This window comes from Urocampus carinirostris, chromosome 14 (assembly GCF_059441175.1).
Source record: "Urocampus carinirostris isolate Australia breed hairy pipefish chromosome 14, RoL_Ucar_1.0, whole genome shotgun sequence".
In the NCBI taxonomy this organism is placed as follows: Eukaryota; Metazoa; Chordata; class Actinopteri; order Syngnathiformes; family Syngnathidae; genus Urocampus; species Urocampus carinirostris.
The window spans coordinates 11,780,341-11,804,137 of record NC_142362.1 but is presented as its reverse complement, the minus strand read 5'-3'; the positions used below and the strand labels follow the sequence as shown (position 1 = coordinate 11,804,137).

At 36.7% G+C, this 23,797-nt stretch overlaps 1 protein-coding gene and 1 pseudogene across 1 annotated transcript in view; one reads left to right on the top strand and one right to left on the bottom strand.

Moving 5' to 3' along the window:
- The window catches only part of erbb4b (erb-b2 receptor tyrosine kinase 4b), a 434,153-nt gene that overhangs the window by 199,637 nt on the left and 210,719 nt on the right, over window positions 1-23,797 (bottom strand). The window contains exon 2 of the mRNA XM_088353033.1: window positions 19,087-19,238. Within this exon, the coding sequence (XP_088209159.1) occupies window positions 19,087-19,238 (152 nt within the window). The remainder of the gene's footprint in view (window positions 1-19,086; window positions 19,239-23,797) is intronic.
- Window positions 15,968-16,087, top strand: LOC148352638 (U2 spliceosomal RNA; annotated as a pseudogene).

Below are 23,797 nucleotides of genomic sequence, written 5' to 3'. Positions count from 1 at the left end.
AATACTGAAATGCCTATATTTATGTTATGCCCATGTTTGCAGGTATTTTCTAAAAACATTTAAGAGCTGTAGTCATACTAGATTACTGCTAACAATCTGAGTAACAGTTTTTTTCAAAATTCATCCCCTCCTTGAGCATATTTTATCGTGCCAAAAACACCAAATTGTTAGTCCAGTCAGACACAGTGGTGCAGGTCTGAGAGCTGCATTCGACTCCCACACCTTTGGTCCTCGATGAACAACTCTTGTGAGACTCTTAACTGTTGCATCACAAGGGTGCCATGGCAACACTTAAGGGCCTTCACACTTAACGCATTATGACTTATAAAGTTTGACAGGCCTCCATGTCCTATAAATCTCAGGGAAAAGGGAGAAAGAGGTGGGTTTGCTTGTAAATTAGGAACTAAAAAAATATACATACACCAGTCAAACCTAATGATAATATTGAAAAAGATATAAAGAAGAAATAAAGAAATAAAACATAAAGAATAAGAAATAAAGAAATAAATAAATAAAAAAAGAAAGAAAGAAAGAAAGAAAGAAAGAAAGAAAGAAAGAAAGAAAGAAAGAAAGAAAGACAGACCGAAAAAAAATGAAGAAAGAAAGAAAATATCAGCTATTATCATTATTATCATCATTATTATGATCATTATAATTAATATTATCATCATCATCACGCAACTTGTTATCAACATCAACAATAATAAATTACGAGACAAATAATGATAATAGTAGAAATATCTACCATTACTACTATTACAGCTATACACTTATCATCATTGTTTATTCATTCATTAACATCATTTTACATTCATTTTTCCTCATGTGCTTGTTATTTAAGTAGCAATAGTCAAGTCATGTTTATTTGTGACGCCCTTGATCACAAGGAGTCTCAAAGATTATTGCAAACCACAGACTATTATCACACCATCCCCTGATCCAAAACCTACACGAGGGCAAGGAAAAACTCAAAAATCTCAACATGAGGAAAATGAAGAAACCTTGAGAATGGACTGCACATGGGGTAACCAGGCTGCAATGGATGTTGCAATAACAAATAACACACAGATATTGTCAGCATAAAATGTAGGTCATTCATAAACTATAGAAACAAAGTGTGTTTCAAGCCTAAATTTAATCAGTTCCACTCAGGTTGCAGATTGAATCTCTGGGGGAAGAGCGTTCAATTTTATTTTCTATAAGTCACATTTGTTTCATAGTTTGCGACATGGTGCAACTTATGTAAATATATTAACTCATTTATTTATAATTTAGTCAGGAAAATACGGTATTCAAATATAACCCTTGAAATATACCGGCAGTCACCACGAAGACACTCCGAGACATTCCTCTAACAAACTTTGCAATTCTGAACACGCGTTTGCGAGCGTTGTCATCCTCTCCGTGCTCGTTGTTGAGCAGATGGAAAATTGGTGTCAAAATTATGAATATTTTAATTGTTCAAATGGACATTTCCTGTACAAGAAATTCAGCGCCAGGAGCGGGAGTGGCCGACCGTTCCCTTCGGTGTTGCGTCCTTGGGATATGATTTATTTACGGCTTTTGCTTTTTTTCACTCAAAGAATCGAGGGCTGGAAATGGTCTTCAGCTTTACCAAAAAAGCTGTTTTGTTAAATTAAGTGCATTGGATTTAATATGGTCATGTATACTATCTAATTCTTGTCAATTATTTTCTTATTCTTGTATTTAGCTTTTACTTCCTTTGATGTATCTAAAGATCTGACTTATTTAAAATAATAAATTATACTTATTGAACAATTAGCCCAGGGTTATGCAAACTATGGCCCGCGTTCCAAACACAGTCAGGCCTTTTCATCCAGCACCTCAAACAAAAATGGTCTTAATATAATGATATCATATATTGAATGAATGGAAACTTTATTCGAACATTAAGATAAAAACATAACAAAAACAATAACTTAACAACAAAATAATATTACATATTATGTTCGAAAAGGGGTAGTCAGAAGAAAATGCTTATATTCCCTAACCCTTCATCTTCCCTATTAAAGACACAATTATATTACAACAATTGTAATACTATTAATAATAACAGTTATGATAGAACAACAGCAACAATAACACAAAGTTAATCATAGTTCTAGACGCACTATCCCCAATCCTTCGTATCATTCATACCGGCTTTCTTCATCTCTGTATTCCGTCAGCAATGTTTTTTTTATATTTAGATTCGAACAAGTGAATAGTTGGACATTGTTCGATCTCGTCTTGCAAACCGTTCCAGAGCTTGACTCCACACACAGACACACACATACTTCTGGTGGTTCTCACCTTTGGGATCATGAATTCACTAAAGCCCCTTAAGTTATAATTTCCTTCTTTCCGAATGAATAATTTATAGATGTTTTCTGGCACTATTGTAATATTGTAGTTAATGAAGTACTGTAAATTCCGGACTATAGAGCGCACCTGATTATAAGCCGCACCCACCACATTTTAAGAGAAAAAATGTTTTTGTACTTACGCAAGCCGCACCTGTATGTGAAAAAAGTGTATATTTCCAAAGGTGAGGGTAGGAAAAATATATATCCACTATTGTCCGCCGCGGCCACAAACACGTCTCACGTTTACTCCACTTCCCGTCAGCCCCCTGGGTTTTTCGCCCCTTCTTTTCTATTCGCCTGTACAAAACATATCAGAATAAGTCTCTAAAATAAATACATTACAAAAATATACAGTTGCAAATACATATTATACATGGTTACAAATATTTACAAAGAAAGACGGTACACCGAGAGAGTTTTCAAAGCTTTAATAATAATAATAATATAGCAACACGCTCGCAACACAGTAAACGGGTCTGTTAAAAAAACATACCGTACTTGTAAAAATCAAGGTAAACCGTCCTCATCTTCCTCCTTAGAACTGAAGCCATCAAAGTCGTCTTCTTCAGTGTCGGAAAGAACCATTCTCACATAGACGTCGTCCCACGCTCCCATCCACTCCTGATTCTGTGCCCTCCTCTCCGACCGGCTTTTCAGAACCCGTTGGTGATGGTGGATTTTTTGATGCTGCCCCACGCTGTCAGGATCCACTGGCAGACTTGCGAAAAAGTTGCCTTTCTCATGCGGCCAGTTTAAGTGAAAGATTTCTCACCGCTAGTCAAGCCAATAGTTTGCAGTCTTCCTTGGCGCATATACATGTATTCCACCGCTCTAAATCTTACCTTTTGTACTCCACCGCCGCTGGCGGCCGTTAGAAAAATTACATAAATTGGCCGTATCACTGAATAAGCCGCAGGGTTGAACGTTTGGGAAAAAAGTAGCGGCTTATAGTCCAGAATTTACGGTACTAATAATAGATACTCTACAAAAATGGTGTGAAATCAATTCATCAAATGTTTCACTCCTGTCCAAGATTTTTTTTAACAATGATTAAAAAATGAAACACTTGAAATCATCTTTACTATCCGTCAGACCACTGTTAGCCCTGTTTCGCTCTAATATTTTACTTTTCACAGCTGAGGAATTTTGCCCCTTAACCTCTCTCATATCCCCCATCTATTAATTCCCAAAAGGCGTGGGTGACACTGGTTGAAGGCTAATCAACATTTAGCTCTTCTGTTTGTGTTATTATGCAAAAAATGATGGATGAGACAATTAGACCCTGTGTCACTTAAGGAGATGACAATGAGATTATAATGAGTTTTTTTCATCCAAACATTGAATATTTGGGAAAGCAAAAGGAGGAAGCTTTAAGAAGGCTAAATAAAGGAAACGCACAATAACAAATTAAGGGGCGGTGGGGAGATTGTCGTGCCTATAATAGTGTGGAAATTTGCTGAGATAGTAGCTGTATTTCAGAACATTTTATTTTATTTTTATTGCTTTTTCTCGCTGACCTTGCCTATGGACAAAACGCAGATGCCCGAAATAAAGCAGCGTGCAAAAAGGAAGAAACAAAGGATTTTGTGCAGGACACTCAAACCAGGCACAAAAAGAGGAGAGGGACCATACATGCTCCTTTAAGGTTTTGTTTACCTACTTTTCTGTATTCATTTGATTTATTCTTATTTTTACAGGACTCTTGCATTATTTAGCGACAAGCATTAAATAAACAACATTACATGGATATTTTTTAATGTATTTAGATGAAAAAAATAGCAATTAATAGAATAGAATAGAATAGAATGTGTTATTATTATAACATGTCAAATGTTCAATTAAATTAAAAAGAATACAAATACAATGTACAATAACATAAATTGCCACAGTACAAACTAAAAAAGTTAAGGGTAAAAGTATAAGTATAAATAGAATTCAATTAAAAATTAAAAGGGGTAAAGGGCATAATGAGCAAATTGTATCTGGCGGCAGAAAAAAAAAACACTTGTTTGGAAACACATTTTTGTTTTTCCTCCATCTTAAATACAGTTGTTGCAGTGTAACACTTCAATTTTTGGAAAATAATTAAATTGAAACAATAAACATTACTTTGTATAATATATAAATAATGAAATCATACACAAAAAAATCAAACAGATACTTGGTTTTAATCGGATTTTTTATTTTTATTATTTGTTACATTTTATTTTTATGTACTTTATTATGATACTGTCGGATTTTATTTTATTTTATCTCACAAATTATTCTTTATAATTATTTTTCTTAATCTTTCAACTGGACTTTTTGCAAAATTGAACAAATAGCAATTATATAGGCCATCCAAATAAAACAATTATTATTATTATCATATTATTATCAATTTCTTATTTTTCTATAATTACACTACATTATTATGTTTGCGGTGTATATCCATTATATTTACCAGCAGAACAAAGTTTTATTTTGTGAGATTATAATTTTTAATGTGTTAACATTTCTTTATTTCTATTATTTGTATTTTAAAAAATATGTTTAATATTGATTTTACCTATTTTTTAGCAATTTCGCTCGCTTTCTTTCAGTGTGGAGCTTAAAGCGATTACATCTACCAGCAGAACAAAATCATACTTTGAAATAGTATATTTCTTGTTTTTTTATTAGTCCTCATCTTCCTTGTTTTGTATTAAATTAACTTAATTCTATTTTTAAATATTGAATTTATCCATTTGTTCTCATCTTTTAGGTGGAGTTCATTGCAGTGTGGTGTTATGGCCATTGAATAAACAAATTAAATCCAAATATAAAATAAAATACTACAAAAAACAAAAACACATTTACGGTGCTAAATACTTTCTAAGCACCACTTTCATATGTATCTCCGTCGGGAAAACAAGTATCCAAACTATGTCCCACTTAGTCGTTACCTTCCGCCTAGGGCCCGCTTCACCTTCTTCCTGGTCATTTTCTCGCCTCCCACGCCACACTGTCCTCCTTCGTGTCAAATTAAAGTGATGGAAATGAAGTTGAGGGGCCACTAATTGCGCTTGTCAATCCAATGTGGGTCAGGGCTGAAAAACAGAGGCTCTCCAGCACTTCATCAGTCTTCATTAATATTGAACGGCTTTGGTGAGTAGCAGGGGGCCAACGTAATCTCCACTCATCTAACAGTGCATCAGAAATTAGGGAGATGGCGAGGGCAACCGCTGCTGCCTTGGGGGACAAATGCGCCAGTCAAGAAGTATGAAAAAAGATGTCAGAGGATGTGAACGGAGTACCAGAACAAATGCCGCTTCCTTTGCTACGGGAACCAGAATTTGAAAAGTACTTGAGGATGTCATTGAACTTATATAGGCCTTACAGACGGTTGAAACCAAGTTTTACTATCTAAACTATTACTGAAACAACTCTGTGATTACATAAAAGTGATCAATAATTCATGCATTCTGATAGGTCTATAATTGAGTAGACGCTCAAAATAAGGAGAGAAGACACCAATGGGTGTTAAACTTGCAAGGAGAACAGGACCTGTACCCAATACTTAAGATGTAAAAAGCCAACGTGTTCTGAAAGATCTCCCAGAAAAATCTGTTTTTATGAAGATCTTCTAGTTCACGAAAAGATCAACCATAGATAGTGGGGAAATCAAAGAACAGCAATACAATTGGCAAATGGTGATATTTATTCAACAGTGCACAGGCTCTCGATAACAGTCAAAATAACAAACAGCCTTGCACAATAAACTCTTTCATAGCCTACACATTCAAAAGCCAGAATTGGAGAAAAAAAAAAACGTTAGTGATCACAAACTAAAGTTTTTTTCAGGATTCCTGCGGACACTCCTGATCAAAGAGAGAGAGTGGTGATTAGATGCATTCAAGTGAAAATATTGGACCGAGGCACTTATCCAAAATGCTCGGGTTTGCAGCGCAAACTTCATATCAGGTAAGATAAATCAAACATGTATAACTGTTGCTATTGAGTCCTTATTACTTAGATCGGCAAAATATCTTGTTTGTTCAGCTAACTGTTAGCGTTTAGCCTAAAAGCCATCAAAAAATGCTTCTTCAAAAAAACAAAACAACAAAAATAAATACATGAATAATTAAATATATTGAATAGATTACTTGGACTGTGTGCCCAAGGATTGTTTGCAATGTGTGCCTGTATTTATTTTCGACCCACACAGTGTTTACAAGGCTCTTGTTGGCATTTAGGCTATATGCTAACAGTTAGCTTAAGCTAAGAAAAAATGAAATACGTTGCTCATATAATATGAACTAGATAGCAGCAATCAGAAATGTTTAATTTCTCTTACCTGATATGAAGTGTAACCTGAGCTTTTTGATGAGTGCCCTGGTCCAATCTTTTGGCTTTATTGCATTTAAGTACAACCCTCTTATTTTTCTTTGATCAGGAGTGTCCACTGGGATCCTGTAACATTCAATTTATGATAACTAATTGTCTTCATCGGATTCTGGCACACAAACTCACAATATGTAGACAACTAGCAGCAACGACAGCTCTCTTTTTCTGTTTTCTGACCAGCGTGAGTATTGTTTGGCCTCTAGCCTAAAACCCGCCCTCTGGATATGTCACAATGTTTACAAACAAATTAAAGGGTCTATAATAGTCAAGATACTTAAGCAATCTGAGCAATCATCTTTGCAGGTGTTCGAATAGAACCACATTCTTTCTTGGATGAAAGCAGAATAAAAACAAAAGTCTGAATTACTATTAAAAAAAATATATTTTAACCCTGATACAATAACCATTCTCTATTATATGAGTTAACTGACGAAAAATAGTTATCAAGATAACAAATAATTGTCAAGATAACAGAGAACTGTGCACAATAGTAGACAAAATAACCCAACCTTGGCATTCCAAGTAATCATATTCCGTTCCAAGCAATCATATTTGTGTCGTATATCCAAAATAAGACAACATTATTTTTATAAGCAACCAGGAGAAAGCTCAAGCCTTAGATAAGAAATCCCAAACTCTTCTAAAAAGCCCTCTTTTGAGCCCTTTCTCTTTATTAAATCTCCAAGGTCACAAAAGCAGACCGGCCTAAAGAGGTGTGGGTATCAAAGAACAGAAACACGATTGGCAAATAGTGTCAATGATGTAAACAGTGCATACTATTTAAGCAGGGTTGGGTAGCGTAACTTTAACTTGATTACTTTCAATTACTTTTGGATTACTCCAATTCCAAATATGCTAATAAAAGACAAAATAAACTAAACATGAATACAATTATGACTCACAACACGTGGTAAGCTTTCTCTCCTGGCTTTGATCGCTTTGATCTCCGGCAAAACTAACATAAAATGCAACAGAAACAAAATGAAAATAAATCCAAACAGCTTGCCAACATCATTTTTGCCGTTCCATGTATTCCGTTACTCCCCAAGCCTGCACGAAATTTAGTAATTTTATTCATATTTAGTTTCTTTTGTCTTTTATTCGCATATTTGGTATTGGAGTAATCCAAAAGTAATTGAAAGTAACCAAGGTAAAGTAACCCTGAACAACTTGACAACTAGACAACGGGACAACTAGAAACCTATGTTCTTAGGAGGTCTCACATATTAAGAACACAATAAATACATCACTTGGAGGTAACTGACATGATTCTTTGCAAAATTACTACTTAGGCTACACCTCAAAACCCAAAATCCTGTGAAAGGCTTAAAATAAGATAAAAACAGGATAGGAATGGTGCATTTTGGTCACTTTAGCCACTCTAGTTTGAATTATTCCTTGTGATTTGCAGCACCCGTTTTTGTTACACTATAGAGAAACGTCTAGTGTTCAAGTATCACACAGTTACCCTTTAGTTTAAACAACAGAAAGATAGAATCTCAGAGTTACAGCCTTTTTGTACTGCATTTATCAGAGTGCCGCTTTATTGTGTGTTGCACAAAACGACAGCTTATTTTGTGGTTTAGCAACCTTTTTTGGACAAAATCTGAAGAGGATTTTCTGTTCATCGGTGTACTTAAGTGGTTCCATTGTCAACACTGATAGCTGGATCAAGGAAAAGGTCAAGTTCACATAATTACAATTGAGTGCTAGATATAAAAAACAAATAAGTGGGACCTATTCTCTGATTCATCACAAAAGATATATATCTGAGATATATATATATATATATATATATATATATATATATATATATATATATATATATATATATATATATATATATATATATGCAGCACGGTGGAGCAGTGGTTAGCGCGTGTGCGGCACAGTTCTGAGGTCGTGAGATCAAACCTCCTGTGTGGAGTTTGTATGTTCTCCCCGTGCTTCCTCCCAAATTCCAAAAACATGCATGTCAGGTTGATTGGCCGGTCCAAATTGTCCATAGGTGTGAATGAGCAAGTGAATTGTCCGTCCCTTTGTACCCTGCGACTGGCTGGCAACCAGTTCAGGGTGTCCACTGACCGAAGATGGCTGCGATGGGCTCCAGCACCCCCGTGACCCTACTGAGGATAAGCGGTGCACATAATGGATGGATGGAAACTATGATATAAAAATTACTTTCAAAACACTTGTTTCTCGAAAAATTTGCATTTTTTACATAACATGAGTTAATTGTCAGACATCTTGCTGCTATGGGTGACCAAAAACCTCAAGAAAACGGGAGGTAGAATTGTTCACTTTGGTCACTTTGGCAAGAGTGAAAAAAAGTGAACCTAAATGATAAAACTGCCACCATCTTTGACAACTGCAACCATGAATGAAAACACAAAATATACATAGGTTGAAAATAATAAAAAGCGCTGATATGAATTATTTTACTGTGTCAACATCCCAGAATTGTAGTGAAAAACTGTGTACTGGCACCGGTTTCATCATTGCATTAATATAAAAAGAAAAATTACATGTTTACTAATATTTGCAAGGGATGACGGATAATCTAATCTAACTGTGGCTCCCTCCTGAGACGAGCAAGGGCAAGGAGAAGGAAACATGAATATTTCATACACTACCAGATCTGCTTGGAAGCACGTGCAGAAAGTGACAAGTGGGAGAAGATACAACCGAGTGTGTGTTTACCACTTTTTGCTGCTCTGTTCATCAAACGGCGGGGTAAAAAAAAAACTGAAATATTCAAACGTCATTATAGAAACTGCTAGGCGGAATCATTCAAATAAATCGCAGAGTGAAAAGTAAAACATGTGATCACAATATTGGAACATAGTATCTAACGACGGGGGAAAATATGTTTTTTTCTTTGTTTTATTTCGGGACGGAACATAAAAATAACCAACCATTATATACCGAAGGACACAACAACTATTAAGCAATAAAAAAAAAAAATATATATACACAATACAATGAAAGTATACATGTCCCCAAGACTGAAGCTGAATATTTGAACGGTCCACTCCTATTCCATTTTTTCTTGCAGTAAAGACATATCAAAAATCAAAAACAAGAAATCAGAACACTACCACACAACATTAGAAAACAATCAATGTATACAATAACGTAAATTAGTAAAACATAACACACTGTACAACGTATGATTGGTTACTTGGTGAAACTTATGGCTGCATCGACTTATCATTGAAATATTCATTGCCAATTTGGTTTGTATACTTTTTTTATAAGGTATCCAGCTAAGAACAAGGCTCTGAGAAACTCTGGGAAATTTATATTCCTTAACATTTTTTTCATTTCACTTTGTTTATTTCAATGCCTTTTTTGTACAACCAACAAGTAATTTATATACTATAAAAACGATAAGGGCCCAACACAGACCCTTGAGGGACTCCACAGCTGATGCTCATAAGACCTGAATTGATGTTGTCAATCTGTTTGCATTGATATTTATTTGAGACATTTGGTTTTACCCTTTCTTTATTCACATCAATCGATTTTGCGGGATTTCCTAATAGAATAGAATAGAATATACATTTATTGTCATTGTTACAAACATACATATATGTATTTTATTATTATTTTTTTTTTTAACCATTCCTTGACCTCATTAAGTTATACGCTCATTTATGCCTTGGTCAGCTCTGCCTCTAATTTCTGATTTTTTTTCATTAGCAAATGGAAAATATACTATTTATTTCAATGATACATTCCACAAGTCATTTATATATAATTAAAACAATAAAGTTTCGAATACAGAACCTTGAATGACTCCAGAGTTGATACTCATAAGGCTTGACCAGGTGTTTGTTATCTGTATGTATTGAATTATATTTGAGAGATATGACTTTACCCTATCTTAACTTGTATTTCAATGTCCGTTTGGTCTTTTTTCAATTTCCCATATACTATGGAATATTTTTAATCTTTAACGATAGTTTGTTTTAATGAAACCAATCATGAAGTCGGTTAAGTTCTGCAATCAGTTTTGTCTGTAATTCCTGTAAAATTGAAGCAAGAAAATATAAAATATTATAGTTTCATTGATACAGTACAAAAGACATTTGATACAATAAAATAAATGATAATGACCCTAACAAATACCATTGGGGAGTCCACAGCTGATACTCTTGAGACTTGAATTAATGTAACCAATCTGTACATATTGAGATGTATTTGAGTGATGTGACTTTACCTCACCTTTTTGGGTTTTTCAAGGTTTTTAGGGATTTTCAAAATACCATAACTTTTTCTTTTGATATATTTAATGATAGTTGGTTTTGATCGTACCATTTCTTGACTGTTAAGTTCTATGGTTATTTCTGCCAGTGATTCCTGTAAATTTGTAGAATATATTTTAATTTCAGTGATACATTGCATAGGTAATTTATATACAATAAAAAAACACAAAGGTTGTAACACAGACCCTTGAGGGATTCCAAAGATGATGCTCATAAGACTGGTATTGATAGTAGTTGAATGGTGCAATCCCCATGACTTTATCTTTCAATCTACAGTGGACTTTTACCCATAGGTTTACCTAGCCCGTTTTTGGGGTTGCTCAAGCACCCCCAAATTTAATCCAGTCTTTAATGAAGGAAAAGGATAGGCTTCAATATGAAAACATACATCAGAGAAAACAAAACTAAAACAAAACAATAGTGTGAACAATGCAGCATCAGAAATACTCCACTGCTTTGAATTGGTTCAGTCTATTTGATTCCTAAAACTGCTCCTGTGCTGAAAATGATGAAAATGGGCCAAATCAGAGAAGCTCTGATCCAAAACATTCCACTGTTCTCAAATATAGTTTTTAATTTGCTACACAAAAGTAAAAGCTCAAGAGATTCATCTGAAACTAAAAATTAATCAATGTGAAAAAGTGAGAAAATGAATCCATAATTTGCAGGGGCTTTACTTTCATTAAAGGGACAATGTGCATTATTCGACCACTAGATATTGTTGTATTGTGTAGTGCAACCAAAATGAGTGCAAGGAAGAATACAAACTATGGAAACTCAAAGTGACCAAAGTGAACATTTCCACCCCCCATTTTCTTGAGGTTTTTGGTCACCCATAGCAGCAAGATGGCTGACAACTAACTCATGTTATGTAAAAAAATGCAAATTTTTCGAGGTACAAGTGTGTTGAAAGTCATAGTTTCTATCCATCCACTATCTGCACCACTTATTCTCAGTAGGGTCACAGGGGTGCTGGAGCCCATCCCAGCTATTTTCAGGCAGTGGGCAGGGGACACCCTGAACTGGTTGCCAGCCAGTCGCAGGGCACACAGGGACAGACAACTCGCTCATTTACACCTAGAGACAATGTGGACCGGCCCATTCACCTGACATGCATGTTTTTGTAATGTGGGAGGAAACCAGAGTGCCCAAAGGAAACCCACACAAGCACGGGGAGAACATGCAAACTCCACACAGGAGGTTCGATCTTGTGACCTTAGAACTCAAGCGCTAACCACTGCCCTGCTATATGACAGTTTATGTATTTTAATTATTTTTTAGCTCACTATTGTTCTTTTTAAAGAATGCTTTTTTCCTACCACTTGGAGGAACTAAATAATACAACTGTCCCTTTAAACTTTTCATATTACGACGACAAACGATCACCCTGCTAGCCTCATGTTTGAAACCCTTACCTTAGACTGTCCACCCACTGGGATCTCACAAAATACAATGGGAAACACTACTAACTATAATTAAGTACTCACAAAAAGAAAATTAGCACTGAAAATGCACCCCTCTTTTAAAAATGAACATCACATCGAAATTGCAGTACTGGAAAATCGCAAGTAGGTTTTGTACCCGAAATCGTGCAACTCTATGCCGGATGGTGGTTATTAATCTAATCTCGAGTGTCGATTCATCGGTTTTGGAGGTAGTTTAGAAGATGGACTCTGTTTACCGTTAAAAGCCGTTCGGGGAGTTGTGGGAGGTAGTCATCCATCTTTTCGATATCTTAAAAAAGGAGCAGACGCATGGTTTTCAATCACCTTCAATGACTGCGCTTGTCATTTTGTGTTCGCTTCTTTTCCTCTAACTCAAGGTGAGGTCTCCTCCTCCCAAGTGAGCCGTATTATTACTTTATGGGTGTAGTAATAATAATAACATTTCCTAAAGATACACCGAACCCTGCCCTTTGGTTCCCTCGCTACCTGCCGCCCTATCTTCTTAATTAGCATCTTCAATTAACCCACGTTTAATTGGCCTCGATGAAAAGGCGCAGAAACTATGGAAGCCGTGCCGGGGGGAGTCGTATTGTAAAACGGTGCGACGTAAATGTTAAAGCAAGCGGGGAAGGATTGGGTTTGCATAATTTCTATTTGCGTTTTCGGATGACATTTGGATCGATTCACAATTCCGAAGAACAGGTATGCAGAATCTTTAAATTGAGTTACATTTAATTGTATCAAACCTCTATCTGAAATCTGGTTTTGTACATTATTGAAATCCTGAGAGCTACTTTTTATCACTAACTAGTGCAAAGGGCACCAAGTTTGATATAAATGACTAAAATAACGATTTATCATGTTATTACTATGTTCTAACTGCGTTATAACCAGGTTATTATTTGGAAGCAAGCTAAATAGACTTATTCATCCACAAAAACAAACAAAAACATTTTACTACAATATCACAATGACCCAGCACTAGTGAGCTATTTTCAGAAAAGATCCATGTCCTTTAGAGGCAGCATGGTGCCCGTGGGCACCACCTTGGAGACCCTTGAGCTAGATAGTCTCATTCATAGAGTAAATATTTTCTAAATATATCAATATTACATGTTCTGTTACTTTTAAGAAATAATAATAATAATGCATTTAACATTGGAATATTTTGATCCATTGACAGACCTTTCCTTTTGGGTAGTAGCATAACAATGTTTTAACAAAGTGGCTCTTCTTTTTAAATTAATTTGGAATAAGAGAGCTTGATGCGGTTGAGAAAATGGTTGGATCACTTTTTTTTTAGCCACTTTCTTAAACGGAGGAGGACCTCTTGAAGCTTATCTTCCAAAAGTAAGTTACACTTCACTTTATTTATCTGTATAGAGCATATTATATTTTGACATGTTTATGTTTTGGTACAAAACAATACAGGTTACTTATAAAAGCCTTAACATACTTAAATAAACCTTAAACATACTCAATATAGCACTGAAGCAACTTACAAACACATTCAACTTACGATCTATCATACCAACGTTATTTTTTTATAAATATTTGTGTATATAAATCAAAAGAGGAATCCAAACCTAATAGTTGCCACCATGTTTGCCTGGGATCTTGTTACTAAGCTGGGCTCATTTGGCACAGGTTTTTGTTTGCATTAGGCAATACAGTGCCATCTTGAGGTCAAATATTACACAATTTATATTTAAGTCCCATTACCTGGGTGTGCCTAAATCATCTTTTAGTTTATTTCACTGCTCAACGGTCCTTCAATGGCTGTGAGACTAACTTTATTTGAAAGCTCAAGTGATTCATAAAGTAATACTTGCCTGTTTAGGCGGTGTGCATGGGTAGCATAACCGCAGGGGACTGGCTTGAGTCCCTCTAAACTCCCCGTTTCCGCGCACTGAAATCGATTGCTAAATGGGCTGGGATGATGTTGTTAGCAAGGTTCAGCGTTGAGAGCTTAACATTTGCAATGGATTCAAACCAAAACATGTTGGGTTTTTCCTCCACCCCTTGTCAACACTATCGGGATTGACGTGTTCCTGGAACGTAATTGCCTTTCTTGGTAACTAGCACTGTAACTCATTTTGTAAATCAACTGTCATTACAACATGGCACGACCTTTAACGCAAAGCTTTTCAAAACATTCCAAACCAGGGGGTAATGATTATATGTATGTACAAAATACACTTATATACAGTTACTATGGCGCCTTCTCACTAGGCAGCCTGTGGGGAGGGTCTGTGGCTAACACAAGAACAACAAACTCAATTGGGCAAATTTGACCACATAATTTATGATAATAGAGTGCTAATTTGTGTTACTTTTATTTGTATAATCATTTTTTATATACAGCATGCCTGGAGGGAAAAGAATAAGCCGTCTTGGACTTGCTCCTTCATATCTTTGTCATGTCCTGTACGGTTGTCATGGTGCCCAGCTGGCCCCGCTCCTTAACACCGGCTGACCTGCATTTTCCTGATTACTCCTATGGGTACTTAAAGTCCCTTTTGGAACTGCCCTTTGCCAGATCATTGTTTACCCTTGTTAAAAACCTGTTCATGCCTGTTTGATACCTGTTTATTCTTGTTGTACTTGTTGGACTTTTTTGCACTTCGGTGTAACATTCTGAGAGATTCCTGCAAACTCTGTTTAATCCTGTTAAATGCCTAGTCTGTATTTTTTCCTGCATTTGAGACTGCTTTGTTTGGTTTTTGGTCTGTTTGTGTGTTGGACAACTTTTCTTTCTCAATTAAAGTGACATATCGTCTACCCAAATGAGTTCCAACTTCCTGATTCCCGACCCACTTCGTGACAATCTTTCAGATTTAATTTCGCCTTATGCACCTGTCCGGAGCCTTCGCTCTGAAAAATGCTGTCTACTCGTGGTCTCCCAAGAGCCAAGAAGAGATCTGCAGGTTCGAGAGCGTTCTCTACTCGGGCTCCGGTGTTGTGGAATGCTCTTCTCCCTGAGATTCGATCTGCAACCTCAGTCGAATTTATTAAATCGAGGCTTAAAACACACTTATATTCTATAGCATATGAAATACTTATACTTTATGTTGACAATGTATGTATATTGTTTGTTATTGCACTATCCATTGCAGCCTGGTCATCCTGGAAGGGGGATTACCTCATGTCTGGTCCCTTCTCAAGGTTTGTTCATTTTACTCATGTTGAGGTTTTTGAGTTATTCTTTGCCCTCATGTAGGTTTTATATCAGGGGATGGTGTCATAATAGTCTGTAGTTTGCAATAATCGGTGGTCTGTGCTGCTCTTTGAGAATCCTTATTATTAAGGGCTAGTCAAATAACCATGAGTTAAATTGACTGTTTTGAAGTGGTATGAAGACAAAATATAACCTGGATGTGGAGTGCCTCGGCTGTGTTAGCTTGCACAAATCAAGACATATGTAGCAAGGCTTTGATGCTAGGTCCTTAGCTTGGCCTTTGATGCTAGGTCCTTAGCTTGGCCTTGTTGTTTTTGGACTGTGGCTTTGATGCTATGTCAGTCCTTAGCTTGGCCTTTGCCATGATCTTTGATTTTTGCAATCCGGAGATGGAATAAGAGCTTGCTCTGTCCACTCCACGCATCGGCCCGGTATTGCAGTACCTCCGGGAACGGTGCATTCGCAATGATCGCAGCAAGGCTTTAGGGCTAGGACCTTAGCTTGGCCTTTTGGCTGAGAGTAAGTGTCCCGGCTCCTAGGCTTTGTAGCGTATTATGAACTGACCGATAACGGATAATGGATAATGGATAATGAATAACGAAGATAGAACAATAACCCTTAAAAACCCCAAAACCCCATATAAAGGTTTCACTGCTACCACAGGTTGGTGAATGCATTTTATTCCATTTATTTTATAACGTTGCTATTTTAAGCAATTTTAGGGGGTTGACTTCAATTAAAGTGTATATGTTAATTTGTAACTAGATAGTTACCTCCAGAGTAAAACACTCCTTTTCATTGTCAGTAATCTGGGGTATAGTGGAATTACTCTTTAAATTAAGTAACTATTGACTGTAACTGATTACTTTGATTTCAGTAACAATCCTAACACTGCTTGCCAACATCAACACGTCATTTGCCCCCTCACCACGGCCACGCTTTTAGTGCTCCCGTCCTGGAGGCTGACATCACCCGTCACCACGGTTGCATGTGCCTCCATCAAAACAAAGTCCTTCATTCAAGTGGGAGATGAGTCGGCATCAAAGCACATCAAGTACTAGGAGGCGGACCTTGAGTTAGTGGGGCCAGAATGCTCCCATTTAAGGCCTGGTTTTCGGGTTAAAGAAAAAAATGGCATGTTTCGTTGTGCTGCGACGATTATCTCGACAAAAATTGATCATAAAAATAACTCAAAATTATTTCCATTGTCGATTATTGTCACCGCACACATATTTTCAACAGAGTAAGGCATCTTTACATGATTTTAATCTCTATACTTCCATAATTATGGTCTCTGCTAAGAGTCACTCATGTAAATTGTGTTTCTGACTCTAGCAGTATCATATGTTGGGTGGCAGTAGCTCAGGATCAAGGATCAAGATCAAGAGGTCGCAGGTTCGATTCCCAGCTCCAATGTGTTATATGTCGAAGTGTCCTTGGGCAAGACACTGAATCCCTAATCTCCCCAATAAGCAAGTAGTTGCCTTGCATGGCTGACGCTGCTATCAGTAAATGTGTAAATGGGCGAGTGTGAAGCACATTGTAAAGACTTCATTGACTTGAAAAGCGTTATATATATATGCAGACCATTTACATTTAAAGAAATGTCGGCGTCAACATCAAATATGTCTACCACAATGTTTAAAGATAAGGTGCATTTTTGCCTGGATAAGGCCAATTAAAAGACTATGGTACATGCAGAATATGTGTGTCATATGTGAATATGACGCATGAATATTAAAAGATTATTTCGAAGATGAGTCTGACTCGCCTCGCTAATTTTCATGTAACGTTCAAGCCAATGCGGGTTTGATGACATGCATTTTATATTTTGTACATGTTTTTTTTTTTCACTATGAAAGACAGATTGAGCATTAAGCCAACATTTGCCTCAAAAAACATATTTTAAATTAAATGTACATGGTCTGACATACAAACGGCAGTTGTTAATATGTTAACAGCGAAAAATGTCAGTTGTTAAAACAATTTCATTTCAAACGGTTGAGAATTGTCAAGTTATTTTGTAATGTACTTAAGAGCTGACCAATGAATGTACTTCACGATATGCACATACCATTTGTTTTATTTACTGTTTTACTGCTGCTAATGAGCCTGTTTTGGGGTTACATGGATGCAGTGATAGTTGTTTAAAATGATTTAAAGGCACAGGGAATAATATGTAGTGCCTCCTACTAAAACCCATATTCAGTAAAAAAAAAAAAAAATAAAAAAAATATGAACTATCATACCAATAGATCAAAAACTATGTATTTCTCCGACATAGCAGACTCCAGACTTAGTAGTGGCCGCCATGTTTTTCTGGCATCTTGCTGTGCTCATTTGCACTGCTTTTAATTCACCTTAGAAAATACTGTTTCATTAAGTGGTCAAATAGTACACAATACACCTTTAAATGAAGGTTTCTGTCCATTTCAACATGTTTTTATACAACATGCATGCAAAATGTTCAAGATTTCTCTTTTTAAATGCTCAATCCATTTTCAATGTGCCCAGCAGACACCATAAATTGATTATCTGATAGTATTTGATGGTTGTCTGTGCTGCCCTTTACATTTTTTTGTGATTAATGGCTATACAAATAAATATCACATGATAAAAATAATCAATAACATAGGACAGTGGAACCTCGGTTCTCGACCATAATCCGTTCCAGAACCCTGTTCGAAAACCGATTTGGTCGATCACCGAAAATCATTTTTGCCATTAAAAGTAATGTAAAATCATTTTAATCCGTTCCAAGTCCTTGAAGGCTTACCATGAACGTAAACATGAAGCTAACCCAGGCTAATCTTACGTTCGCGTTAGCGTAATCTTCCGTACGAAAGATTACGCTAACATGAACGTGTAAAAATAAAAAAATCAGGTCGTTTACACGTCATTTAGCACCGGGGTCTCCACAACAAGTGGTGAGCGGTTAAAGGATAAAGAAAAAATTTATTAATATGATTTCTTACCATTGTGGTGGTCTGCAGAAGCCATGCTCTATTCCCTCGAAAGAAGGGAAACTCGCACATCGTCTTCATATTTTGCTATTATTTCTTTCTTAAATGCAATAGTTGTACGCACTACTCTTCTTTTTTCACCTGTACCAACTTTGCTGCTTGCACCGACCTTCTTCCGAGGCATAATTAGGGGTTAAAACACTCTGTTCACCGATATTAAAAACGAAAGCAAAAAGAAGTGGCGGTCACGTGACAACAGTTCTTCACGAGGGCTGGGGGCAATCTACACCCGTATGCCGCTCAGCATCGCCCCTAGCGTACCAGTGTTCGAACTCCGATTTTTTGAACAAAAAGCGAAGCAAGAATTTCTCGAAATTTTGGGTTGAGAACCGATTTGTTCCAACTGAGAGGCGTTCGAAAACCGAGGTTCCACTGTACATAAAAGTTCTTAGAGGACAGCAAATGCAACAACTAGGATTTTGTGACCGAAGCGCTGCTTACTCTGAGGAAAGTGAGGTCCCGGCTGCGATCTATACTGGTGATCTCGAGGTTACCCATGACGACTTCACAACTCTCGTAGTACTTCCTCAGGGTGCGATACTGCTGCTCCAGGTCCGATAAAGTACTCAGCTTGTTCTCTGTGCCGGCACATACTGGGGAAACACAAAGTGACGTAAGAGTGTTAGTTAGGCCCTGTCAGGGTCAAACAAATATTCGTTAGGTCCTATTGGAGTACATGTGGCCCTCCAAACCAAACTGGTCAAAATATCATGACAATAGTAAATAAAGTACTACTAATAAAAAAGTTTCTTTTGGAGGGAAATTTGTCCCCAATGTCCCCCTGTGTGTCTATAACAGAAATACTACAAGTGAAATTAAAAAAAAATACTACAAATGACTACAAAACTAAATGTCAAAATTAGTTTGAAAACAGGTACCTCATATATTATTTTGCATTCATTCTGAAAATATAAAAATACCCTACAAATTAAAAAAAAAACTTACTAATACACAAATACTACTATATAAATATTACTACATAATTGAACAACAGTGTGATTTACAAAAATACTGAAGACATATGACAAACGTAGTACCACAGAATTGCTAAAAAAATACCACTACAGTTCTATTATAACACAAAATATAAATATTGCAATAAACACTACTAGAGAAATATGACCACAGAAATACCGTAAATTCCGGACTATAAGCCGCTACTTTTTCCCCTAACTTTCAACTCTGCGGCTTATTCAGTGAGGCGGCCAATTTATGTAATTTTTCTAACGGCCGCTAGCGGCGCTCGAGTGTTGCTACCATTAACTGCCCTGTCAAAACTATATTATTATTATTAAAGCTTTGAAAACTCTCTTGGTGTACCGTTTTTCTTTGTAAATATGTGTAATCCATGTACAATATGTATTTGCAACTGTATATTTTTGGAATGTAGGTATTTGTATTTATTTTAGACACTTATTCTGATATGTTTTGCACGGATGAACGATAAATGAGGGGCGGAACAAACGCGGGGTGCCGAGTTTAAGTGCGGACCGCTAAAGGTGAGGGACAGACAACAAAAGAAGAGGGGGTAAAAAGTTTGTTAAAGTAAAAGGAGTTGCGTGAGTAAATGTGTTCATTTCCCACCCTTACCTTTGGAAATATACACTTTTTTCCTTGGATTACTTTCAACGGGACTCGGACTCTGCAGGTCTGCATCAAACCTTATGTACCGGTATCATTTTCCGTTCATTTTGCCGGCTGCGATTTTTGGACTGTGGACTTTAATGAAGGACATTTAGTTTCAATCGCGGGATTTGAAGTCGGGTTTGGGTTAATTTTGTGTTTGTGTTACATGTTTAAATGTGGGCGCATGCTGCTTATATACAGGTGCGGCTTGTGTATGTACAAAATCGGTTTTCCTCTCAGAATGTGGTGGGTGCGGCTTATAATCAGGTGCGCTCTATAGTCCGGAATTTACGGTAATACACACATACTACTAAAGAAATAGCATGACAAAAATACTATAAAAATAAATTTCTGCTGCAGAAAGACTACAAAAACCAATGGAAATACTGCAAACGTATACAAAAAAACTGCAGTACTTCTACAACGATATTAAAAAAATATTACAAGAAATCTAACTTCACAAACACTACAAATAGTGTTTAAAACAGGAACCTAACATATATATATTTTTGCTTTAATTGCGAGTGTTTAGAAACTAATTTAATGGAACTAATCTATTTAAAAACAAATATAAAGAAATATAACATGTGGATGTCTGCATGTATATTTGTTCCTAATTGAGAAAAAGTGGATCGGTTTTCAGGACAGGCTGAAGTTTTAGAACCACATCCAGCCTACAACTGCAAATAGTTTCCCAACCCTTTTTTAGAGTCTTGATGGAGTTTTTATATATCCCAAGAATGATGATTGATGCTAGATGAACTATTTTGGTACCACAATTGGTCAAAGTAGAGTCCACGTTCGCCAGTTTGACCTTAGTAGCAATTAAATGTGTTCTTGTTTATTGTTCAATCCTTTTCAAAAGTGAGAATGGTTCTCGCCTCTCTCAGCAATCTGTCCTGACAACCCATAAAGACAAATCAAATTGCTCACTTCCCATCTACGCGCAACTCCTACAACGTGACCCGGAAAATATCCATAGGAAGCTCTGGTGATTAGCTTGGTTGCACATAGCGTAATACGCTACTCAGGAATGATATACAGCATATCTGGGTGTTTTCAATAACAGTTGAAGGGAGGCGGGGGCAGGGGGCCATAAAGTGAGGATAGGTATAATAAACTGTTATTACACCCTTGAGGCAGGGCACTGAGATCGGAAAAGAAGGATATCACAATGAGATCTCTGCTTGATTTTTTTTATTTTTACCTTTTTTTGCAAGTATATGTTCTGTAAATCCAGTTGAGTGAATAAAAAAGGAAAATATAATCTTCAGTACATTTAAATTCCACTATTCAGCCTCATAGCATTTTATTCATAAAGTCCGAACAGTTGCAGTTTTGCTATGTGTGATACAGTTTATTGTAAGGCTGCACGATTTTGGGGGAAAAAACAATAGATTGTGATTTTTCAGACCAGTATTGTAATTTTGATGTGAATTTTGATTTTAAAATTTTAAAAGGACAGTGCATTTTCTGTGCTAGTTTTTTTGTGAGTACTTAACCCTTGGATGCATTGCCTACCAGTACTTACACCGGAACAGCTTTTTTCCATCTTTGCAACATTATATCATATAAATAAATATAGGTAAACAACGCTTTCTTCCATCTTTGTAACATTGCTAAATTTCGTCCTATACTGTCTCAGTCGGATGCGGATTTTTTAATTCACGCGTTTGTTACCTCCAGTCTCGATTACTGTAATGCACTACTCTCCGGTCTCCCGAAGTCCAGAATCAAGAGTCTTCAGCTGGTACAAAATGCCGCAGCGAGGCTTATAACTAGGACAAAAAAGTCCGATCACATCACGCCAACTTTGGCTAACCTGCATTGGCTCCCTGTTAGCCTAAGATGTGATTTAAAGGTTCTCTTAGTATTATACAAAATCATACATGGACTTGCTCCCTCATATCTTGCAGATCTGATTTCCCCCTATGTTCCGGTCCGAAGCCTTCGTTCTGAGAGCGCCGGTCTTCTGGTGATCCCAAGAGCCAAGAAGTGTTCCGCAGGTTCGAGAGCGTTCTCCATCCGGGGACCGGTGCTGTGGAATGCTCTTCCTCTTGAGATCCGAGCTGCAACCTCAGTGGAAATGTTTAAATCTAAGCTTAAGACTCACTTCTACTTTATAGCATATGAATAACCTATACTTTTCGTGGACAATGTCTCTGTATTATTTGTGATTGCAACATCCTTTGCTGTCAGGTAATCCTGGAAGGGGGATACCACATGTGCGGTCCCTTCTCAATGTTTCTTCATTTTCCTCATGTCGAGGTTTTCTGAGTTTTCCCTTGCCCTCATGTTGGTTCCAGATCAGGGGATGGTGTAATAATAGTCTGAAAAATCAGTCTGTGTAATAACCTGTGAAGCCCTTTGAGACTCTTTGTGATTAAGGGCTATACAAATAAAAATGACTTGACTTGACTTGACTTGACCTCTTTTAGGGAGTTTTGTTAGGCTTGCTAACTATTAATCCTTAAAAAAAGAACGCAATGTTATGCGACTCCACAATCGCGCGGCACATTGCAATGTCGATTAGATTCCAGCCCTTGTGTTCTGTGTCCCTTCCTGTAGTCCTGCTGCACATGAAAGACCTTAGCATGTGTTTCCAGGCTCTATGATCGAATCCATTTGTCTTTATTGCTGCAGCTCATGAAGTTTGAGTAGAACAGGGGATCTCTCTGGCTGTCAGTGCAAATAAGAGACCTTAGCATGTATTCCCAGCCTGTATGATTGAATTCATTTGTCTCTATTGCTACAGCTCTTGAAGTTTGCGTAGAACACGGCATCTCTGTGGTCTTTGGTGTGATCTGCTCATCAACAGAGTCGATGGAAAAATAAACGGAAACACATTAAGGCCATTGTATTTTTCGACACCTAAAAGAAAATGAGATTTGATTGCCTTGAACTTAAGGTGAGAAAAAACATTTTCTATTTGGATTTGTGGCTTGGATTCCACTGCCATGTCAGTTCAAAGTACATCGCTCTCGAGGACAGGAAATGACTAAGATGGTTAAAAGAGGAGTCCAGGGTCTTAAATATCTTATACCCTTCTTAGAGTACATTGATGCGCTTATAGTTTGTTCTTTGGTTTGTATTTTTGGAATATTTTTCAAAAGATACCTTAGTTTACAGATCAGGTCACTTCGCCGACGCAGAGTTAAATTTCATCGTATTTTAGGTTTTGTGTTCAATGTTTACTTTTGGTGAAAATCAAAATGTATGTTACAGTATATGTTAATGTATTTAGTCTTTGAGGTAGTGTAGGATTTATGACTTTGCCATCCATGACAGAACATCGAAAGCACCAAATTGAAACAAGTGCAGTAGCGATCAGGCTGGCTATCTAGCTAGCCATCTATCTGTCGGTCTAGCTATGGTTGCTGCTATTCCACAGTAACTATTGATGCTCTTAATCCAGCAATATTATTTATCAAGCTGTTTAACATATCTTTGCTACCTACCAGTGTCTTGTCAATGAAAATGCATGTTCTTTTTTAAATATTTTTATTTTATTTTTTTGGGGTCTTTT